The sequence below is a fragment of the Physeter macrocephalus genome, chromosome 4 (genome assembly GCF_002837175.3).
Source record: "Physeter macrocephalus isolate SW-GA chromosome 4, ASM283717v5, whole genome shotgun sequence".
Classification (NCBI taxonomy): domain Eukaryota; kingdom Metazoa; phylum Chordata; class Mammalia; order Artiodactyla; family Physeteridae; genus Physeter; species Physeter macrocephalus.
The window spans coordinates 102,568,913-102,590,992 of record NC_041217.1 but is presented as its reverse complement, the minus strand read 5'-3'; the positions used below and the strand labels follow the sequence as shown (position 1 = coordinate 102,590,992).

Genomic DNA, 22,080 nt, shown 5'->3' with positions numbered 1-22,080 from the left:
TAGGTTTTGACAGGAAACAGCAGAGTTTCTAACTGCATGATAGTAAAAGTACAAACGCTAAAAAAGAGTATTAAAAACTATTACAGTTGTTTCACAGAAAAATTACATTAAAATTTTAAAGCAGGGAAAACCTGCAGGGGTGAATATTCTGAAGCCCCAAAGGACTTCATAATCATTAAGGATATAGATGTATTTTCTGTAATTTTTTCTTAGTCTACTTCATTCGCTAAACAACTAAAGGTTAAGATAGAAGTTTCTTTTGTAAAACAGAGAAGTGTGGTAGTTTTAGAGACATACAGCTTTTAAATATAACTTCTTAATAAATAACAGGAAAATCTGTCCTAAGAAAACTTGATCATTTGGGCTAGTGACCATGTAAACAGAGGACACAACATGTTCTCTATGTGTTTGCTTTCTTTCTGCACATTATAGAACAGTGGTAACTTGAAAAATGTTAGAGTTGATTTTAAAGAGACACAACAGGTTATTCTTCCTCCATTTTCAACATGTAGAGGTAATAGAATTAATAATGAACCCTTATATTTATATGATGCTTTACAGTTAAAATTGCTTCCATGTATATTATTTCAAGTTAAAAATTTTTCCCAGTGTGTATGCTTGGAGGTTGAATTGTGCAGGCAACTACCACTTTCTGAGATTCAAAAGAATAAGAAGAAGGACTGCACTGAGTATTTTGAAAGACAATCAATCCACAACAAAGTGGAAAAAAGTCATCCACACACCAAAAAAACCCCTAACCAAATGAACTTTGATCGCTACTAGACAGGGTTTAAACCATTGAAGTGAGTCATGTGATACCAAGTGAACTGCAAAACAGTTGCAGTAAGTTTCCAAGACTGAGTCATATCAGATTATAAAAGCTCCTATTTGTACATTTGGGCTTGTATAATCAATCTTTGTAAAACACAGAGCTATAGCTTTTAAAGCTAAATGTAACATTTCTATAAGTGATGTATAATATATACATATATATATGGGCAGATGTACATGAAGTCCAATAACATAGATTTGTGTTTCTAAGTTATAAAGGCTTTACTCTTTTCCCAAAGTTTAATCAGTGATTTTGTTGGATTCCTTACAAAATTATTTTAATAGTTTTCCTTATTTTCAAAATTTAAAATAAATGTCAATGGGAAATAATACGCTACATTTATTCTCAATTATACACACAACAAAGATTAAAATTAGCGATAACGTGCCCGTCTGGGTAGCTCAGCTGGTGCTGGGGACGGAGGTCGGCTCCCACCCTCTGCCCGCGAGCTCGGGCACAGTGGGCAGCCCGCCCGGCCTCCCATGGGCTGAGGGGGTGACACTCCCAGCTTTAGGTCCAGAAGACAGTGGCATTCAGAACACAGGTCACTCGTTCAGACAACAGAGCCAGTGTAGACCAAGTCCTAAGTGTGACAGGGAATGACCTAGGAAACTTTGGGTTTTTGAAGTCAATTCTTAATGTTCCATATTGTTAATATCTTGAAAATTTGTTAAATGTTGAAAGCCTTATTACTATTTTCAGATCCTTTCAATAAATAGGCTTGTTTAAAAACAAAAACACCCAAAAAACTAGCGATAAACATAGACAACAGCCAAAATTCAGTAATTACCTACAGTAATTAAAAATCAGATTAAGTTTAAAAATTCAAGAATTTTATGGAAATAATAGAAAATAGACAATGCTGAAAATGTTTTTGGCTTTAATATATGTAAATCATTTTTTAAAAACTGATAAAACACTTAAAATTTAAAAAATATATAGATTCTATGTTAAATGTATAAAATGCAATAGTTAAAACTTACATTATTTGAAGCAAAGAAAAAAAGTACATACCCACATTAATAAGTGAAAAAGGAGAAAAGTAAGGTTTGGAACTGAAGAAATTTATACTGTGCATTTGTTACCAGAGAAGGAGAGAGGGGGAAGAAATAAAAGTCATTTACAAAGAACTCTTAATCTTTCTGTAGCACATACTAGATTTATCCAGTACACTTGGGCAAACAAAATGAAACTGCCATTGCCCTCTTCCTGGCAGCTGACACATCTTGATAAAATTGAAACCATTAACATTATTTAGAAGGTACTCTAATGTCAATGGTGATGAGGTTAGGAATATATGAGGTTCTATGTAAATTTATGACCAATTACAGGAAATAAATCACTTCACACTTGTTTCACTCTGAACTTTTAAAGCTACATCAAAGTACCACGTACATTTCATATGATTTAACCTTTAGCTGGAGCACTGAAAAAAATTCAAACCTTTAGCAAAACATCCTCATAAAAACGAAGTATTTCTCTTCTATCTGGATTGAATTCTTAAGAGGAATTAATTCTTCTCTAAAGCTAAATCATGGGTTTTATCAGTCCATCCAATCAACCAAATTTTGACTCATTTATCTGATAAGGGATTAGTGTCTGGAATATATAAAGAATTCTTACAACTCAGTTATAAAAAGACTACCCAATTTGAACTGGGCAAAGGGTCTGAGTAGATATTTCTCTAAAGAAGATATAAATGGCCAATAAACATAGGGAAAGATGCTCAATATCATAAACCATCAGGAGAATACAAATCAAAACCAAAATTATATGACATTTACACTTACTAGGATAGCTATCAAAAAAAGAGAGAATAACAAGTATTGGCAAAGATGTGAAGAAACTAGAACCCTCATAAACAGCCAGAGGGAATATACAATGGTACAGCTTCTTTGGAAAACAGTATGGCAGTTCCTCAAATGGTTAAGCATAGAGTTATCATATGACCCAGCAATTTCATTACTAAGTATACATTCAAGACAAATGAAAATATGCTCACAAAGAAACCTGTACATAAATGCTTGCAGCAGCATTATTTATAATAGCCCCAAAGTGGGAACAACCCAAATGTCCATCAACTGATGCATGGATAAATAAATTATGGTATATCAATATGAAGGAATATTATTAGGCAATAAGAAGGAATGAAGTACTGATACATGCTACTATTTACATGGATGAACTTTGCTGGGGGATGGGAATTTGGGGGAAATGAGGAGTGACTGCTAATGGGAATGTGATTTATTTTTGAGTGATAAAAATGTTCTGAAATTTATTGTGGTGATGACTGCACAACTCTGTGAATATATAAAAAAACCACTGGATTGCACATTTTAAATGGGTGAACTGTACTGTATGTGAATTAAAGCTCAATAAAGCTGTTTTATATATATAAATATATTAAATATCTACATCTATATCTATCTATTTACATATATATCAGATAGCCATTTTGTGGATATGTTTTCAATGCAGATATTGCCAGATTGAAAAGAAATAATTTTCTATTTAGGAAATGCAGAAATTTTAATTGATTAAAAAATTCACCAACAATATTAACCTTTAACATCTAGTTTTTTTCTCAACAGAAAAAGAAATGATGGCTACCTTCTACAGTTTCATTTTAAACAGGCAGAAAATATTTACAATAAAATGTTTAATTCTTTAGACTGAAGTTAAAGGAGATGAATGAATTTATAGTATTTACTTTCTTCAGAACTAACTCCTGATGGAAAAATAATTTTAACTATATACCATATATATATGGCCACACACCCACACTATTTTATCACTGAACACAAAATAAGCTTTCAAACAGACAAGGTTAGTATCCCTTTCTTCCTCATTCGGAGGTGCTCACAGGCTGCTTAGTTAAGATTGGGTACTTGCAAACCACATGACCTCATGAATGCTATCTTATCATATCACAGGTTCCTCACACTGACCACAACAACTTAAATCAGACAGGCAGGAAAGGAGCACTGAGTCTTTGACAAGTATTATTGGTATGACATTTTCAGCTGTTCAGCTTGTGGGGAGTGAAAATCTGATTATCTCACGTCCAACTGCATCTGTGAGATATGGTCCATGAAAAGCACGTGATTTACTGCACTAAAGACTTCCAACCACAATGTAAAATTTTTAGTTTTTGTAAATCAGAGAGAGTTAGCTATTCATCTTTAACCGATTTTCTTTTAATCGACACAGTAAATTTTGGAGCACATTTTCAAATGTTCCTAGTTTGAAAAACTGTCAATACTATGTTACTGTTTCTTTTAAAAACTAGCATTTTAAAATTGAATTATGTGATGCAAAAAAAAAAAAGTTTTTAAAAATGACTGACTATATTTCAAAATCTTAGTGTAGTTGAAGAAACTGGACTAAATACTTAAGAATAGATAGCACTAAAAAACAAGTGTGAAGTATTGGATAGCTTGGTGAATAATAGTACAAGAATGTCTAAATTAGATTGAAAAGATTCAAATTGGCTCTGAAATGCATCATTTGAACCAAGGCCTTAAAAGGAAAATAACTCAAAACATAATCAAGGAAGAAGATTGTATTTTATGGATTTCCTCTTGTTTGATTAAGAAAGCTTTACCTTCAGCCATCAGATCAATCTCTACAAATGATTTTTTCACTACCACACACTAAAACCAGACTGATCAGGGGAAGGCTCTCTCTGGTTTCAGAGGTACCCCTCTTGACTTCCCTCCTACTTTTTTAGCTGTTCCTTCTTTACTTGCTCTCTACTTGCCTCCAAACCTTTGCATATGACGGCTTCTCTACCTGAAATATCCTTCTACTTTCCTTTTCCTGGCTATCTTCTATTCTTCCTTCAATACAGAGTTTAGGCAGCCCCACGCCCAGAGGGTTCCTCACATTTCTAGGCCGTGGTACCATACGGTTCTACCACAGCACTGCCCATACTGACTGGCTCTCCCTACCAGTCTGAATTCCTTAACAATTGGGACTATGACTTTTCTACACCTCGCACAGGACTGGGATGGAAAGGACTTTAAAGATCATTTAGTATAACTGTTTTGGGATGCAGAAACTGAGGGAAAGCCTGAGGCATGCCTGGGAGCTAAAAGATGTCCAAATGTTCACTGAATGAATGTATGAAGTAAATTGGCATCCTAAGGTCACACAGTTAATCAGTGGCAGAACTAGGCCTACAATCCAGGATGACAGTTTCTTACTGCAGTAAGATGGAGAGCAAAGACACAAAATTCAGAAACAAAACTAAACTTATCAAATGAAAAAACCCAAAGAACAACAATCAAAATCCAGAAGTGCTATTAAGAACCTGATAAATTGCATGGATATCTATTTTTCCCCTCTTCTCTATTTTATGAAAGTGTTTAGCAGTAGTGACATGATAGTGAAGGAGAAAGTAAGAGATGAAGAGTAGAGATAATCAGCTTTCAAATAAATGAAGGAAATTTAAAAAATGAATACTGAAGTTTTGAAACCTGAGTACATGAGTAAATTCACTGGATTTTAAAATCATAGCTCATTTTGGTTGCCCCATATCAGGTTGAATGAAATCTTCAAGCACATCTTATTAGTATCATTCTAAGTGTCAACAAGTAATACTGTAGTCATGCTAAAACCTTATTGGTATCATACATATGATTGAAATGGCTTTAGGCATTTATATCTTATTTTCCTCATGTCTTAGATCTAAGAGTATACTATTAGATGGCCTCTTCGTGGGAAGGCTGAAAGCAAGTCTCTTCCACCCCTATTGAATTAAATCTGTTTAAGAACTGCTGTAAGTAACTATAAAAACTGCCACTCTAGGCTTTATAGTTAGCTCCATTTCCTTTAAAAAAAATGCTTATTATCATCTACCTTTATTTCTCATAACCCAAGTGGTATTTGACATGCAGTTTCCCTTGAAGTGGTTTCTTGTGAGGTATGTTTCCAATCTAATAGTCATAAGAGTAATTGTTGGGACCATTTATTAAGCAATTTACAGATCAGTACAGTTGTCCCTCAGTGTCCAAGGGAGATTGGTTCCAGGACCCTGTGGATACCAAAATCCACAGATGCTCAAGTCCCTCATATAAAATGGTGTAGTATTTGCATATAACCTGTGCACATATTCCTGTATAATTTAAGTAATCTCTAAATTAGTTATAATACCTAATACAATGTAAATGCTATGTAAATAGTTGTAAATACTATGTAAATAGTTACATGTGTGACAAATTCAAGTTTTGCTTTTTGAAACTTTCTGGAATATTTCTTTTTCGAATATTTTCAATTTGAGGTTGGTGGGATACGCGGATATGGAACCTGTGGATGGGGAGGGCCGACTATACTAATAAACACTGTTTCACTACCTTACATTTGAAAATCCAGCTATACTCATTTGATGTAAAGTACTATTACTGCCAGAAAACACAAAAATGCTCAAAGACTAATGGGTTTGTAAAGAAAAAAAAAAAGATACTGAAGCTAGCCTTAAAGAGCTCCCACTGGTCAAATTCAGGACAATTTGAACACCATGAGAACTAACTGAATCCATCAGTTTATTGTACTGCGTCAGGACTTTTGAAAGACTCTAAGAAATATAAGGCTGAATGAGACACAACTTTTGTCATCAAGGAATGCACAGCTTAGCTTGCCCTGGAGCATCAAGGACAGTATAACAGCCACTAATTAAAATAAATGAAATTAACTGCTGTGTTTGCTCCCATTTCTGAACTATCAAGTATTATCAGTACCAACCACATAGCCTTTATCAAATTAACTGTTCTGCTTCTTCCCATCAGACTGTAAATTCCTTGAGAGTAAGACTACACTGTACTTCCTATAGTGTCTGGCACAATATCAGAAAAAATTCCACCTGACACAGCTTAATATCCAAGTCTGACTTTACACTTCTAACGGGTTCTGTTCCTTGGCCAGTGTGATATTATCTCTTGAGGATATTTACTTGGTCCTTAATTCTGAGTACCAGATCTAAAACCTTAGTTCTAGATTGCTTCTGTATTCTCTAAATTGGCTGCTCACCCAGAGTTTATCCTAGAAATTTCATTACAAACCCTTCTAGAGGCATGTCCTACTTCAGTCAATATTCCTAAGTGGCTTCTTTCCTTGGTATCTCATCTTTTCTACGTTCTAATTTCTTTTCCTGCCTTGTTTTCACTTTTTAAAAAATTTATATTGGAGTATAGTTGATTTACAATGTTGTGTTAGTTTCAGGTGTACAGCAAATTGTTTTATATTTTTAATTTTTCTTCCCTAAGTGATTTCATTATCTCACTCTCTACCAGACCTTTTTTTCTTCATATTCTAATGATTCAACTCCAATTCCTTAATGAAATTACCATAATTAGAAACAGACTTTTCAGTAACAAATTAAAAAATCTCTTTTTACCTACAGTAGGAACAGGATACATAGATGCATGTAATTAGGTAGAAAACACTCTTTTTATGAATGTAACATAAAACTAGAAAATGGTCTAAAAGTCTTGAATAAAAGGAAGGTATCCTGTGTGGGATTATTATAGCTTTTCTTTATATGAATGCTGTATATTATTCTTTTTGGAGGCAAAGAATGAATGGGAAGACATATATCCCTGGAGATTAAAAAAAAAAATTAATCTAGAAACAATTGCTGGAAGTTTGGTCACCAGTTAAATATCAAATTCATATATATATATATATTCCTATATATGTATCTCTGAAAATCATATATATATGATTTTCAGATTCTTTTCCATTATAGGTTATTACAAGATATTGAGTATAGTTCCCTGTGCTATACAGTAGATCCCTGTTGCTACCTACTGTATATATAGTAATGTGTATATGTTAATTCCAAACTCCTAATTTCTCTCCCCCTTTCCACTTTGGTAACCGTAAGTTTGTTTTCTATGTCTGTGAGTCTATTTCTGTTTTGTAAATAAGTTCATTTGTATCATTTTTTAAGATTCCACATATAAGTGATATCATATATTTGTCTTTCTCTAAATAACAGACTCTTGAAACAGAATGTATTGAATAGCTGAGCTAATTTATGTCCTTGAGTAAGCCTGTATTTCTTAAATAATATGTATATATAAAACTGGGTTGACTATTTTTACCTAATTCTAGGTTTCTAGAAATATCAGATTTGGCTAAAATATCTCAGTTGCCTCTGTTTTCAGAAAATCATCTAATATTTAAAAGCTAAGATTTTAGTGGCAACCACTGGAAACTGAAGCAGAATCTGAAGGGTCAAGTCCCCAGTCTCAGATCAAATAAAAGTTCAGAACCTGAAGCTGAAGGAAAAGTAAAGAATACTAAGTGAGAGTAGATTTCTATTATCTAGACACTGGGTTCTCATCTGAGAGAGGTAGTTAATTTTAATTCAGTTAAACATCTATGAAACTCCTACTCTATCTACCATGAGACAGCTAAATTGGTCGGCAGGACTGGTACGGCAGTGGGATGTAGTAAATCAGAGGCCAGAGCTCCTGGGCAGTAGTTCCGTCTCTGCCACAAAATAGCTGTGCAACTTTGGGTAAGTCCCTTTAAGTCTTGGGCCCTCAGCTTCCTCATTTACCAAGTGAAAAACTAGATAAACTTTAAGAACATGCCTGGTTTAAAAAAACATAAATCTGAAATCTCAGCTTTAAGTCTTTTACATAGTGATATTATTCCAGACATAAAATACTGTACATTGTACAATAATTTTTTAATCTTATGAATTCAAATAAGATAAGTTGCTTACCAAAGATAAAATGGAACATATAAGAGAAACAGGAGTAATAACACTCATTTAAAGAAGTCATTAAGAATCAATTTTTTTATCAGTAAATGGAGGTTGTAAGATTAAAAACCAGTGCTAAACGTTTCATTCAAGGGCCTTAAACCAATTTTCATAGGAGTACAATTATAATCTCTCATTATCTACATAGGACCTTTTTTTGGGACAGCAGAGAAAAAGAATTTACTTGCACTGAGGCTTGTGTGAGCTCCTGCATGGTACTTCACATTGCTCTAACTAGAGAAAGAACAAGTTGAAGGAAATAATTTCTTTTATTAAGAAGCTTCTACACTGAGAAACCTAGCACTTTTCACTGTAAAAACATACATGAAGGCTTAAAATTCCACATTTTGAAAAATTTCTTAAACAATAACCTTAAAATTAAAATTCAATTATCAGGGCTTCCCTGGTGGCACAGTGGTTAAGAATCCGCCTGCCAATGCAGGGGACACAGGTTCAAGCCCTGGTCTGGGAAGATCCCACATGCCGCAGAGCAACTAAGCCTGTAAGCCACAAGTACTGAGCCTGCGTTCTAGAGCCCACGAGCCACAACTACTGAGCCCGTGTGCCACAACTACTGAAGCCCACGCGCCTAGAGCCCATGCTCCTTAACAAGAGAAGCCCACACACTGCAATGAAGGGTAGCCCCTGCTCGCCACAACTAGAGAAAGCCCGCACATGGCAACAAAGACCCAGTGCAGCCAAAAATAAATAAATTAAAAAGTAGTTGTATTTCTAAAAAATATAATTCAATTATCAACAGCCATCAGTACAAACAGAATACACTATTTTTGATTCTTATTTCTGCCTCCAGATACAGATTGTTGTTATCAAAGCTGTTTGTAAGAATGTAAATTCTATTCTAGGTTACCACTCTGTAAACTAGGTAATATACTCAGAGCTTTGCAAGATTTAAAAGGAAACAAACACTGGCAGAAACAGTAGCATAGAATAAGCATCCAGTTAAGAAAACAAAAACAAAATCATTCAGTTGGACAAAAAGAGGAAAAAATAGCTGCCAATACCTACAGAGCCAAATGACTAAGTTCTTTTCTACCTTTATTCTGGTTTTAATGCCTAGATGAAAATCAATGTTTATTGAGTCTTTAAAAAGCTTCTTCTTATTTTTAAATTCAAGTTCAAGTGGTTTTATTAACTATTTTTTTTTTTTTTTTTGCGGTACGCGGGCCTCTCACTGTTGTGGCCTCGCCCGTTGCGGAGCACAGGCTCCGGACGCGCAGGCCCAGCGGCCATGGCTCACGGGCCCAGCCGCTCCGCGGCACGTGGGAATCCTCCCAGACCCGGGCGCGAACCCGGTTCCCCTGCATCGGCAGGCGGACTCTCAACCACTGCGCCACCAGGGAAGCCCTTTATTAACTATTTTTAAACTGAAGAATACAGGGAAGAAAAAAAAAGACTCAAACAGTACCAAAGGGTCATCTGTCATTTGACTCTTAAAGATCCTTATTTCAAAAATTCTAGTTTGATAACAAAATGAGTATACATATTAAACATATTAAGAATGTTTAGGACATTAAAAATACATTTTGGTAGATATGTAATTAAATCCATAGCTCAGGTATACATAAACAGAGTTATCAGAATTTAAAAACTTAAAGATTACATGTATAAATATTTTCTAAGCCAAACTGCAGTAAGGGCTTTGTTTAGATTTCTTTTTATTTACTCAAACTCCTAATTTCATACTTGGCTAGAAGAAAAAAAAGAAGATTCTAGTGACATACGACGACTTAACTTAAAAAACCTGCCTCCCCAACAAAGGAGACAGGAAGACAGAAGACCTTTTGGAAACCAGCACAATGTCTATCCTTAGAGAGAAAGTTCGTTCCACCTACCCGGATTGTACGTTCTTTAGAGCATCCTGTGATAGTTCTTTCTTTCTTTCTTTCTTTTTGTCCTGAAATAGCTAACAGTTCTCTAATTTCTTCAAGAAGGAGGTGTTAGTAATCGTTCAGTGACAGACCATAGATCGATCCTTCTCAAGTTCTTTCATAAATCATCCACCGTTTTCTGATAAATGGTGAAAAATGATGACGAGACCTCTTTAAATAAATTCATTCTTCAGATGGATCAGGGAAGTTAAAAAATCTAATTAAAACAACTATGCTGAAATGTTTCTTTCTTGAAAGTCTCCTTTTGGGGGGCTCCTGTATCTTCACACTTCCCAGTTCCCCTCCTATCCCACTGGTGGTTTTAGTCTCCTTTGCTGGCTCTCTTGGCCTTAAAGGTCAGGAGCGCCACAAACTTGCTCCTGGACCTCCTTCTCTTTATCTAAGAATGCCATTTATATGCCAACGACTAGTAAACCTATTTTTAGCCCTGACCTCTTCTTTAGAACCTCATACTCACATATCCATTGACTACCTGCTATTTTCATTTTAATGTTTAACAGGAATCTCAATCTTAACATAAACAAAACAAAGAATCTTCTACCCTTCCCTAACCTCAGTAAGTGGCACCAACCATTCACTCAACTATGAAGCCAAAAATCTCTGGAGTCACTGACTGCACTCTCATGTCCCTCATACAATCCATCTGCAAGTTCTCTGCCTCTAAAACATATCTCTAATACATCCACGTTGCTAAGATTTCCACTTCTGCCATCCTTCTAAGTCACCTTTGCTCTTACCTGGACTATTTTATTTTAACAGCCTCCTAATGAGTTTCCCTATTTCCATTCTTACTTTCCTACAATCAATTCACCATATAGCAGGCAGGGCAAATCAAATCACATCATTCTTTGCTTAAAACCATTCCCACTCAACCAAGAATAAAATTCAAATGATTTATCCTGGCTTACAAAACACTGTATATGATTTGACTCTGTCTTCCCCTCTAATCTTACCTCATACCATTTTTTCCCGCCCTGTGCTACACTCCAGCCACATTAGTATGGTTTCTCAAAAAGTCCACTTCATTTTTGTCTAGGGTCTTTGTGCTAGTTGTTTCTTCTGCCAGGCATGATCTTTCCACTGTTTTTCGCACATCAGGAAGCTTCTTAGCACTCCTATCACAACTTATATGTTATGTTATCAGCAAAGCCTTTCACAATCATTTCTTCATTAAAAACGTTTTCATGGAGTACCTACCACATGCCAATATTGTTCTGGATGCTGGGGGGAAGGTACCCAATCTTATTAGTAATTAGGGAAATACACATTAAAACCATAATAAGAATCCTCTTCACAGTCAAACAGTGACTAAAATTAGATAAAGACTGACAATCCTACATGCTGATGAGGATGTAGAACAATAGAAACTATCTTTACTGCTCATTGGAGTATAAATAACAGCAATGTTCTTAAAAGGCCAAAATGGAAGTAATTCAAATATTCACGAACAGAATAGATAAATTGTGGTATATTTATACAAAGAAAAGTTACACAGCAATGAGAATGAATAACCTATAGCTACATTTAAAAATAACATGGTAAACTGCACAAACCACTTTGAGCAAAAGAAGACACAAAAGAATATATACCATAAGAAGCCATTTATATAAAATTCAAAAACTTAAAACTACTGTATTAGAAGCTGATATCGTGGTTATTTTTGAGGAGGAGGGAGTGAGAGGTTGTGACAGAATATGAATAGAGCTCTGGGGTCTATTTCTTGGACTTGGATGGTGGTTACATGGGTGTGATTACTGTGATAACTTACTGAGAGACAAACTTGTCACCTGGGCACTTTTCTTTAAGTTTTACTTCTATAGAAAAGTTTTAAAAGGGTTTGTGTTCTTTAGATTGTTCAGTTTTTATGATTATAAACCCATACTGTTACAGAACGTTAAGGATAATAGCTGATGGACTCATACTAGAAGGTCTTCTTTATGAAAAGAGCCATGAAGAAACTGTTGTTTGGTCTTAGTATCAGGAATAGGTGTGGCTCTTCTAACCAACTGGTCTGTTTTTACCACATAGACACTATGAAAAGTTTAAATTGACCAGGTTTCCCCCTTTCGTTGACTGCTGAAAACCTTAGAGCCAAGTTTGAGGCTCACTTATAAAAATGTATAAGATGCTTTTGTGGTATGCTATTTTGTATTGGCCTTACTCAAGGCTCCATATTATATTCCCAGTTTTCATTCTCTCACAAAAGTACAGTTTGCTATTTTGTATCATTTGCAAACTTCCTTTATCCTATCTGGAACAAGGCAGGGTATTAGCGAATAAAAGTGCTTTAATGTTTTTTTTCTCTTTCTTTTTAAAAACATATGGTTTGCTTTGGTTTTACTTCATTCTCGTTTTTTTTTTTTTAATATTTCATTCCACTGGACCACCAGGGAAGTCCCTCATTCTCATTTAATGCACTGTAATCTGACTAAAACTCCTGATCCTGAATTCCAGCTTCTGCCACTTACTGGTTATGTGACTTTGGACAAGTTATTTAGCCTTGGTGAGCCTATAATATGGGAATAATAATTTTCACAGGATAATTGTGAAGATTAAAATAATTATCCAAAAGATCTATACCTGGTTTAGCAACAACCACATAGAAAGCTTAATAAAAATGGGGAATATTTGCTTTATATAGAAAAGCTACTAAGTGAATAGAACTAGAATTACTTTTGTGAGACTTTATGGATATAAAGCACATTAAAACTATTTTATTAAGAAATAAAAATTGAGCAAAGCTGTATAATGGGGAAATATTTAATTTTTAGTATTAGTGAACTATCTTCAGTCTGGAATAAATTTACCTATTCCTAGAACATCCACTGGAACACATCACCATCAAGAACAAGTGAAAACATAAAATTTGTATTCCAAAAACATTTTCAAATCAGCTGTTTAGCGTGCATTTTCCCGTGAAACAATATTGTAAATGGTAGCAAGGCTTCAAGGAACCCAGAGAAGCTTAGTCAACTGATAATTTGGGTGAACCATATGATTATACTTCTCAATATGTCAATACATAAATGAGTTCTGAGTACATTTCCTTTGGCTTCTAAATGAGATTAACTTTCTACCTCCTTCTATCTCCCTTTCCTGGCATTTAGAAAATAGTCTTTGTCTTTAGTGGTCGGCAGCTGCAAGAAGACAGATCAGCATTGAAAAAGTAGATGGCTTATTCATTTCTGGAATCTACATTTTTGTTTTATGGCTCCTACTGAAATATTCCTGATGTCCAATCTGCCTGAAAACATTTCATTTTTCAAAACCCAGCCCAGATGCTGTTGCCATCTTATCCCTGTATGTTTCAAAGGAGGCTATATAGCATATGGTAGTTAAGTGCACGGATGGGCTTAAAGTCATATAGTCTAACTTTCTACCTCTATCACTGACTAGTGTATGACCATGGGGAGCTATTTAATACCCCAGAACCTCAGTTTTATGACAAGTAAAGCATGAATAATAATGATGCTACCTATTTCAGAGGACTGTTGTGAAGATTAAAAGAAATAAAGGAAGTATAATACTTAGTACAGTGTCTGACACAGAGCAGCTGTTGAATGAATGGTAGCTACTATAATGCTATACTTTTCATTATGTATTACAATTTGTTTATTTGTACGCCTATCTCCTTTGTTAGACTGTGAGCCCCTTGAGGCTATGGATTGTGTTTCAATCTTCTTTATCTTCAGTTCTAAACCCAGTGCCTAGTATAGAGTAGGTGCTGTGATGATAGATGGGTGAAAGGGCAGGAGGTGGGAAGATGGGATAAGGAAAGCACTTAAATTGGGACCTTGGGTCTTTTCTATGTCCCCCATGAGGACAGAATGTAGGGTTAAGGGGAGGATTTAACCACAGCTCCTGCCAGGTCTGGGGCAGCAAGAGTTTCCACAGTGGCTTCTGTGAAGCTCTTGGCAGGGTAAAAGGCTTCAAATTAAAAGATTGCTATGGTAGGTAGGTAATATTAGGAGCAAAATTAGGTGGTGAGGGTAGGAATCGCAGGAGTTGGGAGTCATAGAAATCACATGGATGGATGACAGTAAGGTGCAGAAAGTGAAGATAAATCTCTATTTGCAATGTAAACAGAGAGAGCCCTTGTGGCTAGGTCAGCTGCAGAATTTACTTACTGGATATATGCAGATTCATGTGTCAAGGAGGACAACACAGTTAAAATATTGTCATTAATTGACATTCTTAAGATTTTAAACATTGACGACATGTTTTCTAATCTAATGTCTCTGTAAACAGCACAGAAAAGAACAGGCCAAACTAGATTAGATCCTGGCTCAACCATTTACTATTTGCATCATCTTGGGAAAAGTTACTTAATCATTGTGAGTCTGTTTCCACATCCATTCAACTGAGGATACCACCATCACATGGGATTATTATGAAGATTAGTAGTAATAAATATGAAGTGTCTGCCACAATGTTTGGCCAACAGACCAATGAATAGTATCTATTATTGTTATTTTATAGATTAACAATATAGTCAGCCATTCATAAAAAATAACCTGCTTATCCTCTTTACTATTTCATACAGCTAACTATGCTAAGTGGTCATAGCTGTTATAACATGTACAACATTGTTGTATCTTCAGGAAGATGAATCTACAAAGTTTGTCTCACTATTTCCTTCAACATTTAGAGAAGTACAAAGATCAGCTAACAAAGTGACTATTAACAGTCACATGCTCAAATACAACATTAATACTTAAAAGTCAATTCTTATGTTGAAAGCCAAAGATTCTGGCAAATTCTAGCATACAGACAAAAGTTAAGTTGGAGCAATTAGACTGACTTCAGTTATCTTCTTCTTTCCCACTGTGAAGTGCTATACAAGAATGAAAAAAACACTAGACTAAAGAAGTGATAACTGGTTTAAACTTCTCAAGAAGCTGGTCCAACAAAGAGTAATTTTTATAGTAAGTTGACTACAACCATTTATCTCAGTTTAAACGTTCACTTGTTTTCACTTATCCTTTCTTTACTTATAAAACTTTGAACAGGTGCATATATTAAAATCTGCTCAGAAAACATAATGAAAAGAAGTCTCCAACTGGAGACCTATAGTGGTTTCACATTATCTATAATAGTAAACTTAATCTCTTCTAGCTTTGAAGATTCACCATAAGCTGGTTCTAGTCAGTCTAACCTTATTTCCACAACTCAGTCGCATTAATTCTTTTTTTAAAAAAATAAATTGATTTATTTTGTTTATTTATTTATTTTTGGCTGTGCTGGGTCTTCGTTGCAGCATGTGGGCTTTCTCTAGTTGTGGCATGTGAGCGGGGGCTACTCTTCGTTGCGGTGCACAGGCTTCTCACTGCAGTGGCTTCTCTTGTTGCAGAGCATGGGCTCTAGGAGCGTGGGCTTCAGTAGTTGTGGCTCGCGGTCTCAGTAGTTGTGGCTCACGGGCTCTAGAGCGCAGGCTCAGCAGTTGTGGCGCATGGGCTGAGCTGCTCCGTGGCATGCGGGCTTTTCCCGGACCAGGGCTCGAACCCGTGTCCCCTGTTTTGTGGTACGCGGGCCTCTCACCGCTGCGGCCTCTCCCGTTGCAGAGCGCAGGCCCAGCGGCCATGGCCCACGGGCCCAGCCGCTCCGCGGCATGCAGGATCCTCCCGGACCTGGGCACGAACCCGCGTACCCCGCACCGGCAGGCGGCCCCCCAACCACTGCGGCACCAGGGAAGCCCAACCTCTGTGCTTTATGTCACCTTTGCTGCATTCTCCCCTCCCAGATTTCACCCCTCAATTTTAGTTTTTTTTCCTAACAACAGCATTTCTTAATATTGACCCATGGTTTTAAAATAATAGTGGGCATCAAAGTTGTCTCCTTTGTTTCACCCAGCTTAAAAGATGCCAACCCATAGTTTCACTGAAGTTGGCCCCTGGACATCGTCCAAATGTATGATTCTAACCTAAATCCGGCTTTGCTCTAAGGAAGCAGTGCTGACAAGTATGGGGCTATCTAGGCTGCCCTGCCCTAGATTACAAATAAAAGGGTGATTAGAAGGCAAAATAAAAAAAGACAAACACATCTTCCCAGATTTCAGCCCAAGTTATATCTGAATAGTCATTTATATAAGGAATAGCTGTTTTACAGTAATAAGAGTTAAAACATAAGTAGCTGAGAAAAGTAGGCAGGATCCTCCCGGACCTGGGCACGAACCCGCGTACCCCGCACCGGCAGGCGGACCCCCAACCACTGCGCCACCAGGGAAGCCCAACAGGCGGATTCTTAACCACTGAGCCACCAGGGAAGCCCAGTCGCATTAATCCTTAATCGAATCTGGCCTCCTCTAAACTCCCAATCCCATACCCACTCTCACCTCTGTGTGCTTGTGTGGTCCCCAGCTGTACTCATTCTCCTCTCTACTATGCTTTCTAACTGGGACTTGGTTAAGCCCAGGACTCTGGCCTATTCTGAATCACCTAATTAGCACCTTATCACAAACTGTTCTAGTTTTTAATTTGCACAATCTAGCTCTTTATTTTAACAGATGAAACTTCTACCTGTTAAGTAATTTTCTTTTCATGTTTGCATAAGATAAAAGATTGCTTTCACAAGCCACAGATCAACCCTACATTAAAGTTAAACCTCATGAACTATTATATTTTCTGCCATTCCTGATGAGGAGAATATCATTATTTTTAGTTAAGGTACATTCCTTATCACTAGATGTCAAAATTATAAATGGGAGGTTGCTTTATTTTAGTCATCATTTCCTTTGAGAAAATCTTTGAACATAAGGAATAATTCTTAGGGTTCTCAAAAGAATAAGTGTTTCTAGAACATGCTTATTTGTAACTTGTTCTTTCATTCATGGCTATCAGATCAGAACAGATTATAAAAAATGCACATGAACAGGTAAAGATTATACATGATCCTGAATCCCTCAAATGTTATCAGAGCTGAAAATCAATATTTATAGGCATGACCTCCCAATTTTCAGGACAAATTAAATTAAACCACATCTAAGTTTATCATTTTTGTTAATGTTTTGTTTTTTTCATTCAGATTTTACTTAGATTGACTGCCTCCAGGAGGTATTACCCAAAACACTTAGACTTTCACTGAAGAGTGTAATACCAGGAAAGGGTAATATCCAAACTTCTTCCTTTGAGGTTTAAATTAATTTAGTGAAGAAAATGAGTTTCTTTCTTAACAAATGAGGTTTATGTTACACATTCAAATCTCATCACTGTGAATAAACATTATTGTACAAATAATTCAAGGTAAGAAACACACTTTTCCATTTATGTATAGCCAGATATTTATCATTTTAAAAAAAAAGGAAACTGACCTACAGCCACATTAATAAAAAGTGTCTCTCTAATCAAAACACATTATTTTAAATAATTTAAATTACCTAGTATAGTATCTAGTAAAACTATCTGCAAATTTCATGAGCTGAATCTCACAGATTCAAGGTAGTGCCAGTTTAAAAAGTATTCAGATACTAAGAAATCTGTTAACTGATATTAGGCAAGTATCCTTTTTTGCAATCTCAGTAATACCGCTTGGGAAAAAGAAGACAAGAGTAAAAAAAACTTCCCTCTATCCACAACGGTAAATACCACAAATCTACTATAGAGGTAAAAAGAAAATTTTCATTTAATTTAAGTAACTTTGACACCTAGACAAACTACCTTTTCAGATCACAATAAAGAAGTGAAATATTTGCCATACAAATATTAATTCATCATTTCAGATCATGATTAAAGAGGTTTAAGGAAAATAAATCCTCAATACTGGAACAGAAAAATTCATGTTAAAAACAAGGTAATCTTCCAAAATATTATTATTAATCATAATCAAAGATTCACAGAAAATATTTACCATGAAAGAGTCAGTCATAAGCAATAATAAAGTGTTGTGTCAATACAGAGGAAGGAAGAAAGAAATATGTGAAGATCAAAATTTATCACTTACCTCATGATTCAGCTCTGCTATCTGATCTTTCAGTTCCCTAATGTACTGGTTAGAATCAGACTTGTTAAGCTGTCCTTGAAGCTTTCCTTCTTCTTTCTGTTTTGTGACAATACAACAAAGCAAAATCAAGAGACAATTTTCACAGCATATACTCGAACATTTGAAGATACAGGACAGCATAAGGGCATATCCTTTAATTGGCTAAATTCTGAACAAATCTATTCTCAAACTATTTCTGTACAATAATTAATAGTAAACTATATTGAATATTTCTAAATAGTGCTTATTAATTATATTAATACAATTTATAAAATGTACCTTTTGAGAGACTCTTAGAAATCATAATCAAATGGGTCTACTAGTGAAAAGAATTCAAAAGCCATTTATCCAGTTATTCTGAGGGCAAATGCTTTTCTATCCATTCTATAAGAGATTCAATGCTTAGCTGAGAAGGTTATAAGCCTCCTACGCTACACTACGAACCTGCTTTTGCTGGGGAACAGAGAAGGAAAGAAAACAGGTTCTCCAAACCACTCTTAAAAGGGGAGGACAGCTCTGAATCTCTTCTGTTTAATTAGCTCAGAAATGTGATTAAAAGGTGCTCTAATCCTAAGAACTAGTTCTAGAATCATGCTGGGATCATTTTCCAGGGAAGTAGACTAGGAAGGGGAGGAGCTGCCTTTTTCTTATACCACCTGAAAACAAATGTACTTTGAAGGTAAAGAGCTTATTAAAGAGTGAAAACAGGATTGTTTTTGTTATCTCCAGATTATTTGTTTAGGAAGTTGATGCTTAAAATGTTAAGAAACTCTGATGCAGAGACATCTACTGAAACTACTCATGCCAGAAAAATACCAATTCACTTTCAATAGTCATCACTCAGTTTCCTTCCATGGAGACAACCACTGTTGACAGTTTTTTTAGTGTAGTCTTTCCATGGTATTTTGTACATATATAATCAAACACACATGGATACACACATATTTTTACTCATACTATCAACACTATACAAGCTGTTCTACACTTGCTATTATGTCTCAAGAATATAACTTGAAGATCATTCAATATCAGTATACATAGAGCAGAAAGATAATACATTTTGATTTGAGAGAGCTCTGAAGTTCCCGTAAAAGTTATCTTAGTGGTATCTAAATATTTATCGGTTTTTTAAAAGTAGGTTTTAAAAGGTGCCTTAGGTTCTGTACAATTACCTTGCGTGTAATGGGTTGTAGTGAAGAGCATTTTCCAATGTGGAAAATGTTTCTTTCCACTCACAGTAAGAAGGGACCTTGGACATTATCTGGTTTGGACCTCTGACTGCAGCCAAATCCAGCCTCTACTTTTCTTCTACACACCTTCCCCTAATATCCTTGGCAGAAAGAAGAACTAGACAGAGCTGCTCCGGCAACAGAATGGGTAGCTCCTCTGCAGAGTCAGGGCACCATGCCAACAGGATTGCTCTTCTGTGTTAAACTATCTTTGCCACCTTGATTTCATTCTTATGTACCCTTAACGTGTTCTGCAAATCCTTTCATCAAGTTATTCCTATACGTACCTTTTTTTATTTTATTTTTTTCTTTTGGCAACCTGCCTTAAAAACCTTTTACTGGAATTTGGCCTGCTGAAGCAGTTTGATGTAACTAATGTTTGTATAGCTGTAAAAGAACAACTACTGTTTCTACAGGCTTTAAAACTTTTCTTATACATTTAAACACATGAATATCACATATAATCATCTAAGCAAAGAACTAACTTAAACAATTACTATATTCCAAATATGCAGGGCTTCTTAAGTATATACAAAAGACACCTTATGGTTTTTAGCCATAAATTTTTATGAAAAAAAATTTTTTTGAAGATTTAATTAGAAGTTTTAGTATGATGGCCAGAAAAATGATAGCAGAACCAATAGAACAGCAGGGATACCAAGTCAGGATCCTAATCATACCATCTCTGAAACCTTCCTTACCTGTTTTTTCAGGTATATGAACCAATAAAGTCTCTTTATTATTTAAACCAGTTTGAATATGGATTTGTCACTTGCAACCAAAAAAAAAAAAAAAAAAAAGCTAACATACCTTGAGCACTTATTAAACCTTCACAATTGAGGTTCCCACAGGAACTAATGCCTAAAGCATCATTGTATGTAATGATTTAACTTACCCCCTATGCATCTAAAATGGTACTAGCTATGTACCATCCTTAGAAGAATTGAGAAAATAGTTACTCAATTTTCTGTAGGACTTAATTCTCTTGTGGAGCTGTGGTGGAGAAAGACTGGGGCTAACGAGCTAGGAATTGTTCTAAGCCCTTTATATGTAATCATCACAACAACCCTGTGTAATAGGTATTATTTTTATTTATATTTCCTAGATAAGGAAACTTAAAGACTGAGTGAACTGTCTGCGTAAGAGTCACAGCAACAGTTGACACATTTTTCACCTTAAATTTACAGCACTATGAACATGAGAAATAATGAAACAGAAGAGAATATATGGAAATCTATGCAAAGGATCACACAAATTAGCTTTCTTGGATTTGTTACAAAAATCTTTGTGTATTTATTTCAGCCTCCGCTGATTTAAACGGTAATTGCAATATCAAAAGAATTAAAGATAAAATGCTGTAGCAGGGACTACCCTGGTGGCGCAGTGGTTAAGAATCCACCTGCCAATGCAGGGAACACAGGTTTGATCCCTGGCCTAGGAAGATCCCACATGCCAAGGAGCAACTAAGCCAGCGCGCCACAACCACTGCGCCTGTGCCCTAGGGCCCACATGCCGCAACTACTGAGCCCGCATGCTGCAATTACTGAAGCCTGAGCACCTAGAGCCCATACTCCGCAACAAAAGAAGCCCACACACCGCAAGGAAGAGTAGCCCCCGCTGCCCACAACTAGAGAAAGCCTGCGGCGCAGCAACAAAGACCCAACATAGCCAAAAAAAAAAAAGCTATAGCAACTTGCATTTATGGCCCTAAGCTAATGACCCATATTATCAATTTACAGTTGTCGAATACCACTTACATGTACTTATACCTGCATCTTATTTTTAATCACTCCACTTTTTAAATGAAATATTTCAAAGGCACAGAATAAGAACAAAAGAGTATTATAATAAAGACTAATGAACCCACCACCCAAATTCAGCCTGTTTCATAACCATCTCATTCTAAGATTTTCCTTGGCTCTAGACTTCCTCCGCCTTAGTCCTGTATATCTCAAAGATGGAAAAGATGATGTCAAGCAGAAGGGATTAAGTAGTGAGTGCATGAGAGAAGGAAGAGAAGGAATAATGTAGGAAAAAAATTTTTGGAGGGAGAATATTCATTGACGTAAATAAAATAAATGAAGCCATCATTCTTACAGAATGTACTTTCTAAATTCCATATGTGACATGAGAAATGGCAGCAGAAATTTAGTAAGTAAATATACTTCCAAAGCAGGGTAATTTGATAAGAATTACTCATTTTAATATATGTGTTCAGCTGTCTTTTTTTTTTTTCTTTTTTTTTTTTGTGGTACGTGGGCCTCTAACTGTTGTGGCCTCTCCCGTTGCGGAGCACAGGCTCCGGACGCACAGGCTCAGTGGCCATGGCTCACGGGCCCAGCCGCTCCGCGGCATGTGGGATCT

At 35.9% G+C, this 22,080-nt stretch overlaps 1 protein-coding gene across 10 annotated transcripts in view; it reads right to left on the bottom strand.

The window, feature by feature from the left end:
• EVI5 (ecotropic viral integration site 5) overlaps window positions 1-22,080 on the bottom strand; it is a 224,315-nt gene that overhangs the window by 13,770 nt on the left and 188,465 nt on the right. For all 10 annotated transcript variants that reach the window (XR_008617203.1, XM_024119714.1, XM_024119715.2 and 7 more), the window contains one exon: window positions 18,449-18,544. Coding sequence is in view for 9 of the 10 variants with exons in the window: in XM_024119714.1 (XP_023975482.1) it covers window positions 18,449-18,544 (96 nt within the window). In the remaining variant the exon portion in view is untranslated. The remainder of the gene's footprint in view (window positions 1-18,448; window positions 18,545-22,080) is intronic.